Here is a 17,917-nt window from a genome sequence, read left to right on the forward strand (position 1 = left end):
CAAGAGTTCTGGGACACTTAATGAAGTTTTTAACGAAAGGACCAAAATTATGGATGGTGGACAATCTCAAGGACCATTTCTACTTATTTGAAATCTCAAGGACCATTTCTATTGATCATGCAAATCTTAGGAACTATTTTGTATCATAACCCTTTATTATTTTATTTGGTTTTCTAGATTTGTTGGGATACCTATTTTAGGTAGGATTCAGATTTATTAGTTTATTTATATACTGAGTATTTAGTCCAAAAGGGAAGAACGTTTTTTTCTAGGTAAATTCTGTTTATAGAGCTTTGGATGATTTTCTTATGCGTAACTAATTCTCCATTGCTAGGGCGAGGCCAGGAGCCTTAGCATGAATATGTAGTTTTTTTTTTTTCAATTGGCTTAAGATGTTATACATGCATGCTCTGAATTATTAATCATTGTGTTTAAACTATCTACATATCTTGATGTTTGATAACCATCGGGATGTTTAGATAAGTAATTGGATGCAATTTTTGTTAGAATGTTATCTTGAACTTGGTTAATGTTGACAATTGTGGGTTCACTTAAGGCGAACCACGCTCTTAAAGGTTGCATGATTTTTCAAAAGGTTTTATTAATGAGTCTTGCATGTTTATATTTGATATGAATGTCATAGATGGATTACATGTTAGATATATGTTCTAACTTGAATACAATAGGTAAAATATGCATTAGGAAAACCTAACCTTCAAAGTTTGCATGTGTTAACTCATAAGTAATTGGAAAAACTATATAGGATTGCTAATGGTGACAACTAAACTCTAGTGTCTTTTAGCTTTGAATTTTCTAAACTGTGTGCTATCTTTACTTTCTTTGATTTATATTGTTGCCAATAAGTTAACTTTAATTACTTGCGATTAGGGGTGGTTCGATATGGGATCCCAAACCAAAAATGAAATCCCGAATCCCAAACCAAAAATTTTTGGGACGGAAATTTGAAGACAAATCCCAAACTGAAATTTCAGTATTCTCAATTTTTGGTATTTCGGGATGGTTTGGTATTCCCAAATTTCATACAAATTGAAATAACATGCAACCCAAATAAAATAAGAAACAAAACCCAAAAGCAAAAAAATAAGTTACAAACCTAATATGTTCAAAAACTAACAATACAATTTTTTTAATTTTGTATCGAGGAAATAGACACAGTTGTAGGAGGTTCGTACCGACAAATGTGCCAATAAATGGTTATGGTTATTACCTGTAGACCATACAATTATATTGCTACTAGTAATTAGCAACTGTTCAAATGTTTAATAATAATAATAATAATAATAATATATATATATATATATATATATAATACTTATTTTTGGTTCGGTATGGGATTACCGAAAATTGAGTAGACAATACTGAATTCTGTACTAAAATTTCGGGATCGGTTCGGTATTTCATCCTGAAAATTTTGGGAATTTTTGTTTGGGACATTTTTGGTTTGGGATTGGGAATTTTTTGGTTTGGTTCGGGATTTTCGGGAATTTTTTCCAGTCTTACTTGCGATTTATATTTTATTTTATGATTTGAATATTCAAAGTTCAAAATTTCATACTTTGGGTTGAATAGTTAATTAAGAATTGGTTTTAAAGACGAGTTATTCATATCAATTCTTGTGGACAACGACCTTACTTGAGCTATTTATGCTATAATAACCTTGCTATCTTACAAGTATTTTTAGGTTTTTAACCTATTTTCGCAAGTGATAAAATCCCATCAATACTCCATATAAGAATAACCTCCTTGTGGTCATAGAAAATTCCGGTCCCAACTTAGGTCAGTTATATATTGGAATAAACTCTACATTCTAATAAGTTATAACTTTCCTAAGCTCCGTCTTATGAAATTTGCCTTTACATAACAATAATTAAATATTCACCCCACATCTTTATGAATACACCCCACATTTAAAATGTGCCTTTAAAATTCTAACTTTGTCCTCCATTTTTCTGAAGCCATCCTATCCCCATGGATTATCCGTTGATTATCTTTCATCCATGGATTCTGTTCCCAACACCTTCAATCCAAACAAACGTCTCAAAGAAGAGTTATTATTCTCTCTCTCTAACATCCTATGCTTCACTAAATTGTGTTGATTTAATTTAGGGAACTTTAACGAAAAGCACCTGGTACTGTTCACTTTAACGAAAAACCACATTTTTACACTAAAAAGTCAATCATGGTACTATTCACTTTACTCTTTATTTTGTCCTTATCATTAAAACTCAAAGTTTTCAAGCCCTTTTCATTAGTTTTCCTTTTAATTTAACTTTGTTTTTGCGGAATTTGATGACTTTTCAGGTTTGTGAGCAATTTGAGTGGATCGTCGATGATGGAGATTGCCACACTTACGAGGATTTTGGCAGCCGGCATAAAAGGGTGGATGGGTTTTATTTTGAGGTGTATTCATAAGATTGTTGGAGAGAGGGGGGGGGGTGTTAATAGAATTACCCTTAAAATTTGGACAATACGACATTCCCCTGCTCACTTATAAAGCATCTTCATTGTAAATTTTTTATAATCTAAACCGTTCAATCTCTTAATTATCATTTAAAGATCATCTCTACTATAAATTATATGAATCGAATACAGTTTAGTCATTTAAAGGTAGGGAGTTTTAGATCTAGGTCCAAAAACATAGATGGTTTTTAGGAGTGAGTCCAGTTATCTAATTACAGGTTTTTATTTTTTTATACTCATTTTATATTTTTTTAAAATATTAAAAATCAATTAAAATCTTCTAATATTATGCATTTTTTAACTCTAAAAAAATCTAATTAATATCTTACAACAAAAAAAACTAATATACTAACATAAATTATCTACAAAACATTCTACATTAACTCAAGTAACAAATATATGAATATATATTATACCTATAAGCGAGATATAAAACTGAACTAAAAGGTAGGAAAAAACATAATATACCTACAAGCAAGATACATTTATTTGTGACATGTTGATTATAAAAAAGAATCTATCACATAGATACATAAAAATAATTAACCTGTGATATAGGTTGATTATAAAAATTAAAAATAAAATCTATAAATGAGCTTTAATGACACACCCCGTCCCGAAGGAGGACATGTTGGCCGTCACATGAGAGTGACGTAACCATTTACACAGTTCGGAAGCTTTTAAAATACAATTATTAAAATGGAAACCCTCGAGGGTGAGTCCTACTTTTGTGATTTCTGTCAGAATACCGTTGGATTCCTCGTGGCCACCAAAACTCTGCTATCAAGAACCTGGAGGGGCGAAAAACAAAATTGAGTGGGTCAGTAAAACCAAGCTTTTCAAAAACATTTCGCCAAAAATAATTCTAACCCCTCACTGTAAAACCTGTATACTTTTCCCAGAAAATAGTATAATAACATAATACTTTTCATAAATCTCGAATCATCAATTTTTCATTAAAACCCGAAAGTATGCCATGTTGTAATTTCGAAAACAAAATAAATGATGCATCAATGTAACAGGTGAAAAGTTGAATTAACCGGAGACCCTGCAGTTGGTCCTGTACGGTTAATTCCATAGCTCAACATCCAATCCAACCGGAGTCACCTCGATGACCTGTACGGCACTACACTGCAGATAAGTCGGAACTACCTGAAGTAGTCTGTACGACATGGATGGTGTAATAATACGCTCTAGTGCTTCTCTCATCAATCATCTGTGCACATAATCTAAGGTCACCCACTAGTCGGAATCACATCTAGTAATCTATACGACTAGCATGTCGGAACCCTCACTTGGTCTGTACGACATCCACCTACTTGGATCCAAGACGAGCGTGCGGTGTGGTGAATAATATAAGCACTAACACCATGATTGCAGGTTATGAGCTATCCACAATATACACATCAACAATGCACATGAATAATATAAAACTCACCTGATACTTACCTGTGCGTCCACAGCACCAATTCACATATATATATGCATCATATATCAATTCATGCTTTTCATATACTTCTATGCATGGCATTTCAAATCATACTTTTCATATAAATCTATCCATGGCATTTTAAATCATGCTTTCATTTAAATTCAATTTCTGGGAAAACTCAATAGTATATAGGTAATACGAAAACAAAACTGCCCACTCACCTGGAGTTCGCCCTACAACTCCCTAGCACAACTCATCAAGGCGTCATGACGATCGCCGCCTAGAACAATAATCAAATCCAACCTCAGAAATCATATCAATAGAATATAACTTATATAAAATACGTCACTACGTAGATTGATCCGAAAGATCTGCAACTCAGATTTTAAATCCATAACTTCCAGAGTCCACAATATATCTCTAGGACAACATCTTGAAATTTCATTACCATCCAACGGTCGGATCTCCGTCAATTTCCAAAACTAAGTGACGGTTAACATTTTATTTTATGAACTTACAACTCCAATTCCGGAAGATCCGTAACTCGGATTCCCAATCCGTAAGTTCCAATAATCCTCAAATATTACGTATTACAACGTATCAAAGTTTGGTGACGATCCAACGGTCGGATCGTCAATTCACATTTTCACCTAAATGTGAAAACTATAAAACGTTATTTAAAGCACCTAACCAATAATCGTAATAACTTTCTCATACGGTGCTCAATTTGGGTATATGAATATACCACAATGACCTACTTGATGTCACGGACGTCGACAAATTTTTAAAATAATTTTTTACTGTGGCACGCACCCCCACGCGCCAAGGAAGGCACGGGTCCACGCGCGCCCACGCGCACCTTCTTCCTCGCGAGTTCGCCGGACTGGTTTTTCTCCGGTGGCCGGATTCTGGGCATTTTTCAAATGCCTTGTTCTCCTTCGTTTCTCAACCATTTTCTTCGTATAATATATCAATTTAAAGCCCTCAACATGTAGAATCACAATATACTACTTTTAAGCTTCAAAAAACAACTAAATCTCACCGGAAAAATCCAAGCAAAACCGGCCAAACTTAACCCTCGTGATCCCGACGTCCAAATCCTTCCAACGAAGCACTCCAAGCTTCCTTGGGACCTCACTAAGCTCACTATGAGCTTGGATTGTCCTAAAAATCAACCAACAAAAAGTTCATGAACAGTGCCAAAATCGGTGCTTGGGATTTCGATGTGAAATCGAAAGATTTCTTACCTGAAATGGGTGTGGTTGAGTTCGTATAGTCCTCACGAGCACGATGGTACCTTCACAACCTTCGATCCGTGCTTGTAGGCTTGGTGGTGAGTGTGTCCGTACAAGTCGAGAGTGAAAGAGTGAGAGAAAGCCGTGAGGGAGGAGAGAGGCAGCACGGGGGAAGGAAAGGGTTGAGGTTAACCCGTGTATGTGTTGTGTGGTCCAACAAAACCCACCAAAATTCCAAGTCTTTTAATTCCTTAACCACACAAAAATACATACCAAATTTTAAATCAACCTTTAATCCAATTTAATTAATTTTCCAAAAATTTAGGAACCATGAAATGTTCAAACATATCACACACACGTACCTTAATAACTGCTAAGGGTAAATCCGTCATTTCACATTCCCATCAAATGTATCTCCGGGACGGGCTGTGACATTTAAAGCAGGAGAAAGAACAAGAAATAACAAAAAATAAAAAAAAAAATCAAAGAGATAATTAGGAAGAAATTTGATTTTTATAATAAATCTTATTATTGAATAGATAATTATTGATAATAAAATAATTAAATTTAAGGAATTGGACTTATTTTAATAAATTGGACTATTCCTACTATTGGCTAAAAAAATTTGACTTATATCAAGTTTTCCCTTAAATGTATCATATAAATCAACGATTCATCATGAATATGTTTTGGTGCATACACCTTTGATTTATTTAATACATTTGGATGACTAAGCGATCTTTGATTCGAATGATCTTCAAATAAAGATTAAGAGATTAAACGATTCCCATTATGAAATTTCTACGGCAAAGATGCGTTATTTGCAAGTGGGGGAATGAGCTCATTTTCCAAGGAAAAAATACATACAAGTATTAATATTTCTGTAAAGTTTGGGACAACGATTTAGGAATAATTCTTGTGTTTCCCCCATTGGAGAATCTAGTTGTCCTCCACTTATTATTTATGTATCTTCATCGTACAATTACAATTGGAACCGTTCATTTTCTTTATCATCAACTAAAGATCGTATATGGGAAAATCATTCAATTTGGAAATTTTCTTCCAATTTATATGCATCAAACAAATGGACGGTTCATCATGAGATACTTGTTACAAAAAACGTTGATTAGTTTGACATGCATGGATAATTAAACGATTTTCAAATTGAATTATTCGAAGCCCGAAGCATCCCACAATCTAAATTGTCTCAATCAGCAGTATGAGGCACTTGACCATGATAGACATTCTGAAAGAAATGATATGATTTAACAAAATAAATCACTTAGGAGAATGAAAAGAAACATTCCCCTAATTTTTTTCATACAGAAACTCAATACAAGGAAACAAGGAAATTCTGATTTTTTTCCTTTCTAATACACTAGCTACCCACAGACTCAATTATGTCCTTTTGTTTTCCCCTCCGGTTGTAATCTTTATTAGGTTGTAGAAAGCCAAGGTTTAAGGATGTTGGAACGAAATTTTTTATTTGCTATTAAAAATTCCGTTTTGAATCTAAAAATTTTCGTATCCAAACATTTCCAAAAGATCTGATGGAAATTGGAAGGATATCGATAATGTTGAATATTCAGTCTAATTTTATCCAAAATTACCAAACTCTTCTAATAATATAATAATTATGTATCTTGTAATCAACTTTTGATTTTTAATGATAAAGAACTAGCTAGCTGAATTGAAGAGCAGCTCAAGAAGTGCAAAGGTGGCTGATAGGGATTTTACAACTCATGTGAATGGGCTAAAAACTCCTATAATACTTGCAAGAATCACAAGGTTGTTGTAGTATAAACGGATATCGCAAAGTCATTCTCCACAGGGATTATTAAATAATTCGAAACAAATCAAATTCCAATTAATTATTATAAAGTAGAAATTGAGATGATTAATTTTATAACCTACTTAAATTAAAAACGAATTTAACTATTAAAGATAAGACAATCTGCAATATTAAAACTAGAGGGAAAAGAAAACAGTTTTGGGAGAAATCAAATTAAGAAAGCACTAAGGTTCCACCATCACCTAGCAATCCTATAAACTTTTACCAATTACTTATGATTTACAAATGCCACTTTGAAGGTTAGGTTTTCCTAATTTATATATTCTACTTGGAACCTCCAACATAGAACGTATATCTAACTTGCAACTCGTCTGGACGTTCGGATCAAATATGAACATGAAAGACTCATTATGCTTTATGAAAACCCTTTGAACAACCATGCAACCCTTAAGACGTGGTGTTCATCCTAAGTGAAATTCCAATTATTAATCACAAGAAGCCAACGTCAATTTCAGGGAACCTTCCGACCAAAATTGCATCAAATTACTTTTCTAAAGATCCTAATGGTGATCAGGCATTAAGACAATTAGATAGTTTTTATCCCGGTGATTAACAATTCAAAGTATGCATGCAATTAATCATAAGCAATTAAATAAAAAGCACATATTCATGCTAAGGCTCAAGGCTTCGCCCTAGCAAAAGAAATTAGTTACGCATATTCATAATTGAAATCATAGAAAATATTCTTAAAAAAAGGATTGAAAACACCTTCACGTAGAAAATCTCCAAAACCCTAGCAATTCTCTCTGTCTCCAAAATTGCATAAAATAAAGCGTAGTGAAATATGGTAGACGGCCAAGCAAAATATCTACTAAACCCCCACACAAACCCTAAAAACAGGTCCTTTATTCCCACTAGGAAACTAATAATAATAATAAATAAAATAGGAAACATAACCCTAAATTAAATGGTAAAATTCGCCTAAAATCTGAACAGCCACGTTTTGGACCCATAAGCTGCTCCAAAATTGGCCCAATATAGCTGGATTTAATATTTGGAATATTATGAACACTTATTCAAAAGGCCACGAACCCATCCGAGGTCATCTTGGGCTCCAAAAACGCAATTTAAGCCCAAAAACGTCATTTTCCAGCACTACACATCGCTCCTTTATTTTATCGCCAGAAAATAACTGCTTAGTGGAAAAATCCTAAATTTTGATACGATCAAGCTAAGTGACTCAAGAACATCCTCCAACTGGAATTACTCCAAAATTCATCCATTTGGTCTTGTTTTGCTCCAGAGGAAGTCGAAAGTCCTATATTGAAAATACAATTCAAAGTATCAAAATTCTTCCAAAATATTAACCAAAATATACTAAGATTAGGGTAAAATATATAATATAAAATATAATAAGCCGCAAAGGATTGTAGATTCGGGCTTCTGCGTTAGAATCAAGCCTATAAAATGCCGCTTCGAAGTAAACAACGTGTAGAACAATACTCACTAACTTTGTTTATAGGCAATTTTGACTAAATTCCCGCATTTAAATCCCAATATGTAGCATAAACTCAAATTAAGAGTTCATAAACTCAAATTAAAATAGGGGTAAAGCTCCGAGACCATTGCTACAATTAAGCCTTGTTTATTTTGTTTCCTAGTGCAACTTTAAGTCCTTATAGGGTTTGGTTTTATGTCTTGGACGTATAAATATACCTCTTGGGTGTTATGATTGTTATCTTTCGACTATTGTTCAATAAACTTGAGATTACTCAATTTTCATGGTAAATTCTAGGGTATTGCTGGTGGATTCTAGAGTTGAGTTGTCGTTCGATTTTCCTTGTTATATATATCTTGATACGTCATTTTAACGTATTCATTTTTTTTTAATATGTTTTATTCAGAGTTTCTTATATTCATTTATCCACTTATATATTAAAAATGACTCAGCATTTTACTACACGTGTTTAGTATGAACATACAATACTATTGTATTCTGTATATGCTACAATTCTAAAATACTAATATGCTACAAAATTAACTAATTGTACACAAGAAGATAATAAATAATAAAAATTAACATTAAAATGCGTATAACATAACGTTTTCGAATGTCCAAAAACTGTTGAAATGTTAGAATTCCAAATCATGTTTTGAAACTTTCGAGATAATTTCGATTTTGAAAATTTTGAATAATCCGAAAACTCCAAATTTGGCAAGGAAGTCAATCTGTTTGAAAATGACCCATACCTAAGTTATACAAAGATGGGTTTAATTATTAACTGCTAAAGCCTATGTTACCTAATTACTTCACTGCGGATGAAAATAACAATCAAAACTTGCGATTCAATTAGGGAATTGTTATTGGCACTCCAAAAATCTCATTCTACACTCCAAACTTTCTATATTTAGAAAGAAAAATACATTGTGAGGAGTGTACCATGAGATTTTTGGAGTGCTAATAATACTTCCCTTCAATTAAGTTCCACATGTTATAACAATTAACTAGCATTAAAATCACCGACAAGATTTTATCAGGAAATTTGGAAAAATATCTAAAATTAGACGAGTTTGTATCAAATATAGCCAAAAATTAGCTCTTAATTTAAAAAATGTCACTTTTTATAAAAACTTTCAAAATATATTCAAAATTTCACTTAAATAGACACAAATACCCTGAAATTTAACAATTAAATAAATTAAAGGCCTTTTAGCTACTATCGCCTCAAGCTTTGGTCCAACTTCACCTTCACTTCTACACTCCACCACCACAACCCTATCCCCTTCGACCCCCTCATCACCGACATTGAGCGCTATCACGGTTATCGCAAGTGGGAGCAGCAGAGTTTCAATCATGCCTTCAATGCCATTTTTTCTTACTAATATCATTTTTAGTTTTAAATATAAAATTAGTTTTTAAAGTTAATCCACATATTGTTATATGATTGTACTTGTGAGACCCACGTAGCGCCACATCATCACACTAACAAAGCAATTGACAGATTTTTCACGAAAAAACTAAAATGATCATGATGGACAAATTCAAAGAATGACTAAAATGATTCAAGATAGACAAATTCAAGAACACTACTATTGATTATCATTAATTGTTAAGAACCGGATTAAGGAGTTATGTCAATGTCACGAATCATTTTGGCTAAAAAGCCTTTAATTTATTTGATTGTTAAATTTGAGGGTGTTTGTGTCTATTTAGGTGGAATTTTGGATATATTTGAAAGATTTTATAAAAAGTGACATTCTTTGAAATTAAGGGCTAATTTTTGGCTATATTTGATAAATACTCAATTGAATAGTTACGTGGAAAATAACAATCAAAGCTTACGATACTTAGTGAGCGTGGGAAAAGGACGAACTTGCTTGTAGCTAACAAAATTGGATCTTTATGTCGTGGCATAGGATTTAAGGGTACATTAGTATTTTAATATCAACTTTTGGTTATAATTATCATAAATTCAAAAGTGTGGTTATAATTATATATGGAGTCCAAATTTTAGTTACTTTTCCAAATTTTCTGATTTTATCGAGGCCCATATTTATGCAATCTATTCTCTTATTGGATAATACTTAGGTGCTTATTAGTGAGTATTCTCTGCTTACTTTATGATTTGATCAAATTATCTTTGTTTTTTCAAAGCTGAAAAAGAAAAATTAAATAATGTGTCCAATATTTTTAATTTTTTTTATTAACACCTCACATAAAAATTTATTATTAACTTACTTATAAAAGGTCTATTTATGTAAGATCCCACATCGCTCAGGGGAGTGATCCTTATATGTATATTCTCATCCCTACCTAGCATGAGGCCTTTTGGGAGCTCACTGTCTTTGGGTTCCATCGGAACTCCGAAGTTAAGCGAGTAGCGTGCGAGAGCAATCCCATGATGGGTGACCCACTGGGAAGTTCTCGTGTGAGTTTCCAAAAACAAAACTGTGAGGGCGTAGTCGGGGCCCAAAGAGGACAATATCGTGCTATGGTGGTGGAGTGGGCCCGAGATGTGGTGGACCCTAGGCCAGGATGTGACAGTTCAGCCCATTGTGCATACAATCTTATCGAAAGTGCTTAACAAAAGCTTTCTTCTTCGAACTCAAAACCTCATCTCTTCCAACCAGGGCCGGTCCTGAGTTTTTGGGTGCCCAGTGTGAAAGTTCAAAATGTGCCCTTTTAGTACAAAAACATATGTTAAAAAAAATATTTAACGAGGGCTGGAACCCAGTCGAAGCTGGGGGGCTAGGCCCTCACGCCCAAATTATATTACCTGAGAAAATATACAACGGGGGGGACATAGTACCTAAACCCCGACAATCAAAAGTACAATCATATACAATCACTCCTAGCAAATCTCCTTCAAATTTCAACCTTTAAGAAATTGTCTTCTAGTATTTTTTGAAGCAAAATCATCAATTATATCATCATACTCCAAGTCTTCAATCTCATCCTTTTCAATGCATAAGATTGCTAATCCATTTAGCCTATCTTGAGTCATAGTGGTTCGCAAGTAAGATTTTAATAATTTCAATTTTGAAAAACTTCTTTCTGCAGATGCCACGGTCACAGGTACAGTCAACATTACACGATAAGCAATCAAGACATTAGGACACATGTCAATTTCTTTGACAAAGTTTGCTATTTCCATGGATGTCCAAGGGTTATTAGAGAGAAATGATTTTTCAGGTAACATCATTTGCAAAACCTGTAATTCGGAACATAAATCGGCTCCATCTACATCCATGGTATTTCCATGTTTCAAATGTGCTTCAAGATTCATACAATTTTGTTTTAGCTCTTGATCATCCAATGAAATTAACTTCGATGCATCAAACAAGAAGCCAAAAATATATTCAAAAGCCTTTAACTGTTCAAACCTGTGTTTCAGTTGAGAAAGAGCAATATCCACTATAACAAGAAAATAATCTGTTCTAAATGATTCTTCAGCAGACTGTTGTTCCCTCTCATTACCATCAACTTCATCATGATGTCTTTTTCTAGGTCTATGACGTTTAGTTTGAAAAACAGGGTCAATTTCTGAATCAAGTGCAATTTCTTTAGCATCACTCATGGCAGAAGCAAAACCAGTTTCTCTATAGTTTTCGAAAAACGTAACAAGTGCTTCCAATGCCTTTACAGCAACATCAAGACGCATGTCTTCAGATTGTAATTTTGTACTCACCATGTTAATTTTCAACAAAATGTCATACCAAATAACCAAACTTAATACAAAATCAAAACTTGAAAGTTCTCCTGATGCTAAACATTCTGCATCCCTACTCAATTGGGGATTTTCAGTAATTTCCACCAATTGAAACAAAGCATTTCTAACCTGGGCTACTTGGGACTTAATCGCTTTAACACTTTCAATATGACTTTCCCATCGAGTAGTTGACAATGACTTCAAAGTTAAACCATCAATATGTTCAAGCAAAATATTCCAACGCTTTGTAGAGTTGGAAAACACTGTATATATGCATTGACACGCTCCAAAAAAAGATTTTGCTTTAAGACATGAACTTGCCATATCACAAACTATTAAATTAAGACAATGAGAACCACATGGCATGTAAAAAGCTCTGGGATTTATGTCTAGCAATCTTTTCTGGACACCTTGGTGTTTCCCTCTCATGTTAGATCCATTATCATAACCTTGTCCTCTCACATTATCAATATCAAGATCAAGAGACTTTAGGACATCTTGCAACTAATTAAAAAGTCCTAATCCTGATGTATCTTCTACACTTAAAAACTCCATGAAATACTCCCTTATATTTATTGACCTACTTGACAAGTCAACACATCTCAAAATTAAAGTCATATGTTCCACATGACTTGCATCAGGAGTACAATCAAGAATGACAGAAAAAAATTTGGCTTCTTTGACTTTTTTAATGATTGCGGTTTTGACTTTTGAAGCTAAAGTAGCTATCAACTCATTTTGAATTTTATGGCTCAAATAGTGATGATGAATCTCTTTATTCTCAATGAGTCGAAAATGCTCTTGCATTATTGGATCAAACTCTGCAATCATTTCAAGTAAACCTAAGAAGTTGCCATTAGAGTCTTCATAAGGTCTTTCATTTGTTCCACGAAATGCTAAATTATGTATGGCAAGACATTTCACAACAGCAATAATTCTAAGCATCACTTGTTTCCAATGATTTGTCTGTTTCTTGATTCGCATTTGAAATTCTTTGTCAATTGTCTGATTTTTTGTCAATCTACTTTTCAACTCAACCCAAGTTCTCGAATTAACGAGATGCTCTTTACTCTTTTCATGTTGGTCAATCTTCTCACCAAGATGTCTCCAATCACTAATTCCATCTTTTGCTAACTCACTTTTTGAGGCAATTGTTTTAAACAATTTACAACAAAAGCAAAATACTTTATCCAACTCTTTTGAGTACACAAGCCATTTCCTATCATAAATTTCACCCGTTCGTAATTTTCGACCATAGTAGTGTGATGAAAATTTTCTAGAGAGTTTGTCCTTAGGATACGTGAAATTAGTTTCTCGAATTGGTCCCTTTTCTATAAGTAAGTCTTTCATTTCTGCATTAAGGCTATCCCAAACTTTTGGATCATAAATGTTTAAATGGAAAATAGGTTCAGGAGATTCAATATTTTCCTCTACACCAATATGATCATCATCAACATTTAAATCCACATCACCATCATTTTCATGATCTTGAGACTCATCACCAACATTTTCCTCTAAATCACCACTATTTTCTTGGTCATTAACATCTTCCTCCACATAACCACCAATTTCATGATCATGAGACTCCCCAACAACATTTTGTGACTCTTCACCAACATCATTTTCTCTCAAATTTTCAACCAACTCATTCTTTGTAGAAAAAAATTTATTAAGAGATCCTCTTAAACTTTCGGCAATTTCGTTATCCTTTGCCTTTTTTTTCCTTTTCATATTACCAGAGAGTTGTTTCCTAAAAGACATGGCTTTGATAATTTGTTTGCAAAAATTACCTACACATGATATAACAAAAATTTCCTATTAAAATTATCATTCCAAGTCCAACACATATTATATATTATAAAAACACTAACATCTATACATCAATTAATCAAGAATTCAATCCATCAACAACAACAATTCTATACATCAATTATCATATAATTCTATGTCACTTGCAAAATTTAATTTAAATTATGAATTAATAATTCAAATTTTAAAAATTAGTTTATCAAATTACCTTAAAAGTTATTCGGATTGGTGAATGCACAGCAACCAGCAGCAGGGATTGTTGTGGCTGAGAAAGATGACAGTGCAGATGACTAGAATAAGCATGTGTCTGTGTGTCGGGGTTGGAAGGCTGGAATAAGCAAGCAGTGCAGATGACAGTGGGGGAAAATAAACAGCACAGGGGAAACAAACAAAGGGGCGGGTGGGGGGATTTGGGAAAAAGGGAAAGGGAATTAGGGTTAGGTGGTGGGGGGGGGGACCGGGGAGGTGCCTTTACATTATTATTAATTTTTTTTTTTTAAGGCTAAGCCGGTTCAATTATATATATATATATATATATATATATATATATTTTTTTTTTTTTTGTTTTTTTAATCCTGAAACTTGGGCCTATTTCTTTATTGTCAAATTTGGGCCTCTTGCCCTCCATTTCTTATTTTTGGGCTCTGAACAAATTTTTTTTTATACCTAATTATTTGGACTTTTTTTTTTTTTTGGTGCCCCTTAAAATTTTGGGCCCTGGACAATGGCCCTGGTTGCACTGGGCCTGGGCCGGCCCTGCTTCCAACTAAAATCTACCGTCTACAAATGTCTCAAGACCACCATCGTTTCATATGAGGAGGAGAAGCCAAGGTCTAAATGATTTGGAATGGAGCTCACAAGGAGGTAGGGACCACTTTGGTCCTTATAAGCGGCCTTGCCACTATATCAAGGTTCTAAACAAAACTAGGCACTGGTCGGGTGGTGGGTTGGGGTTTAGCACCTAGGTAGCTAGGCAGGGTTTAGGCGGATTTAAGTAAAATCCATTATATATCGTATAAATAAGTGCATTCTTATAATTAAAAAAATAGATAATTGCATTGAGATACATAAATTGCAAAATATAAAGACATATAGATCATAAAGTATTAGAACATAACGAAAACATGGGGAACAAACATATAATTTGTGTTAATCTAAGTATTCAACAAGTCTTTTACAATTTATTAAATAATAAAATGCAAAATAAAAGTTATTTATTTATTGTCTAAGTGAGAGTCGCGACCTAGGCGGGGTGCTTAGGCGGGTTTGGGCTAGCTAGGCTGACACTTCAGCGCTCTAGGAGAAGCAGGTCTAGGCCTAGCCAGCCCTTTCTTTATTTCAAAGCCTAGGGAGTAAGCGTTTAGGTGGAAATTTTTAGAATAGTGCACAATATAAATACACAACATAAAATTTCTATTTGACAGATTCTTGAAATTTAGAGAACCAAAACTTAGAATGAACAAGAAACTAGATGTGCAAGAAATTGAATAGAGGATATGAAACCCTAAATTGCCTAATAGTCAGAAAGTCCAAAATTGAATGAAGACTTTGACCTAAGTTCGGTCAAGATTTTCTTTTTCAAAACTAAATACAAATAGAAATGATCTGCCAATAGTACAAACGTCATGCATGAAACTGAAAATCCATGAACAACAAAAAATCATCTCAACAATCAGCAGCATTGCGATTTTCTTTCTTTCTTTCGTTGTTAGAGAAGAGTTTAATATGGGGTGTAAGTGCAGTATGTGGTGTGAGGGCAATATTGAAAATTATTGAGAGTTTAGTTAAATATGTGAGAGTTTAGTTAAATAAGTTTTAATTAAAAAAATAGACACAGGGTATATTAAATATGTGAAAGTTTAGTTAACTAAATGTTGGAAGTGTATAAAACAACCCTTATTTTTTAATGCCATAAAACACGTGCTAAAATATCATTGACCAAATCAAAAGATTGCATACTCATTAGCGAGTACGTAAGTCTTACTTGCATCTATTCACCCTATCAATAAATATCGTACTTGTTAAAAGAAAACAACATTAAAACCCATAGCCCAAATAAAATAATTGAAGGGAAAATTATGAGTTTTCACATATAGGGATTTCAAAAAGACTATCATGCATATACAAATCAAATTTAATATACGAAAGCAGCGGAAGCATTTATAACAAATTATCAAAGCTATAGTCATGCAAATCCCCTTCAAGGTTTATAGGTTTATATATAATGCATCAAAACAATTTTAGAGAAGAACAAAGTGAAGGTTTAGTCTAATACCTCTTGATCTAGACTTGAGACCAAGGATGGACCACCTCCAAGCCCTTTGTTCCTTGAACTCCTTGAGCCTAGCTTCCCTCCTTGCCTCCTCCACTTTGTTAGAATGAGTGCTCCTAGGTTCTCTTCAAGTTTCCAAAGTAGGAAACCTCTAAAGATCCTCACCCACTAATGTAGTGAGAAGGATGAAGGAATAACCAAAAGGGTGAAAGATGTGTTAGTAAAAACACCCCTAAGGTGGCCCGCCTTTGTAGTGTTAGAGAGCTATTTTTCTTTTGCCTCTTTGTTGTTTTAACACTTCAAAAAACCCTAATGAACAATATCTCTATAAAGTTCCTTATATAGACAAAAAGAAACCTAGTCAACCACTTGACTAAATATCTCTCCCTTTCCACTTAAAGTGGCCGGCCTCTTGTGTTGGATTTGGGCTTTGGGCTTTTATATATTTCAAGTCATCCAATGCTTGAATAAAAGCCCAATGGGTTTAGGCCCAATGGGCCCAATTAAACCCGAACGTTTCTTTAAGCCCAAAACGATCTTTATCGCTTTTATGATTTCTTTAGACTTTCTAAATTAATCACAACACTTAATTAATCCAATTAATTATTTCCATCATCCATTAGTTACTCACTACAATAGTGTATTGGTGAACAATCTTTTAGGTTCTAATTAGCAAGGCAGTGAGGTGATTGGCACCAATCCAATTGATTATATTTAATCCAATCACTTAGTGAATTAAAACATACTTTTAATTCACCTTCTTCTTTGACGACTACATTTAATCATTTAGAAGAACTCACAAGCCATGAGTGACATCTAACCATATATCATGGCTACCCAAGCTAATGTAGAAGTTTGTTCAGAGAACCTATTCAGTTGGAATTACAATGTAATTCGATCCTTCTCTAAAACAATACTCTCAATCACATTACTAGGGTATGGAAATATTATGTCAAACCCCTAATGTGATTATTCCTTCTTATATGATTCTTTTGAGTCGTATAGGAACGCTTTCCTTTATTACGCTCGATACTTCGGCCGAAGATTCCCGAATCATATCTTAGAGTATTCTTTCTCTCTTATCGAGGATTAGAGATTCCTTGTTGCGCATACACTTGCCTTCATGACTAAGTGGCTTAACCCCAATTATGCCGTGGACACCCGCGAATGGGGAGACTTTGACATAATCAAAGATTAAGTACTTAATCACAAGACAACGACGATGCCTCGGGTCAAAGGACTACTTACATTATTCCAACCATTAGAGTTACTTGCTTGACATGTGAGTAGACCTCCATGCAAGTACTCTCGTTCGATTGTGTTCAGTGAACTCATTCCCTTAATGAGCATCTACATACTTGTCTTAGTGTCACAACACGAATGGGATGAGACTTTCCATCCTTCCATTTGAAGCAGACACAGTATGTACCGGTCTAAGCATTGTCAGTATCCCTCCGACAATCCAATGACCAGGAACCTTTTTGGACGTTTGGTTATGTGAAGAAGGTCTCTGTAGTCTAACATCATTAGATTACTTCTTCAATCGATCCATTGTCCATGGATACACTATTTAGGACATATATCGTTTATTGAGATAGTCCTAATTAGTATCTTTGCCATTTGATGTATAAGATTCATCTATACATCGATTTATTTGTCTTGAAAGGTTTCTTCCAAAGATTGACT

The 17,917-nt window shown here is 33.9% G+C and overlaps 1 protein-coding gene and 1 long non-coding RNA gene across 2 annotated transcripts; both read right to left on the minus strand.

Moving 5' to 3' along the window:
* Positions 1–3,119: 3,119 nt before the first annotated feature.
* LOC126634305 (uncharacterized) lies at positions 3,120–5,353 on the minus strand. The gene is made up of 4 exons (XR_007627277.1): positions 5,161–5,353; positions 4,956–5,077; positions 4,135–4,193; positions 3,120–3,272 (listed from the first exon to the last, which is right to left on the minus strand). It is a non-coding gene; the product is annotated as an uncharacterized LOC126634305 (long non-coding RNA).
* Positions 5,354–12,654: 7,301 nt separating this feature from the next.
* LOC126633874 (uncharacterized) lies at positions 12,655–14,277 on the minus strand. Its single transcript, XM_050304409.1, has 2 exons — positions 14,168–14,277; positions 12,655–13,940 (listed from the first exon to the last, which is right to left on the minus strand). The coding sequence occupies exon 2, from the start codon at positions 13,909–13,911 to the stop codon at positions 12,655–12,657; it is 1,257 nt and encodes a 418-aa protein (XP_050160366.1). The 5' UTR covers positions 13,912–13,940; positions 14,168–14,277.
* Positions 14,278–17,917: the final 3,640 nt, after the last annotated feature.

The sequence above is a fragment of the Malus sylvestris genome, chromosome 9, assembly GCF_916048215.2.
Source record: "Malus sylvestris chromosome 9, drMalSylv7.2, whole genome shotgun sequence".
In the NCBI taxonomy this organism is placed as follows: Eukaryota; Viridiplantae; Streptophyta; class Magnoliopsida; order Rosales; family Rosaceae; genus Malus; species Malus sylvestris.

Excerpts from the sequence above, each read along its gene's own strand:
- LOC126633874 (XM_050304409.1), bottom strand. The coding sequence starts at position 13,911 with ATGTCTTTTAGGAAACAACTCTCTGGTAATATGAAAAGGAAAAAAAAG.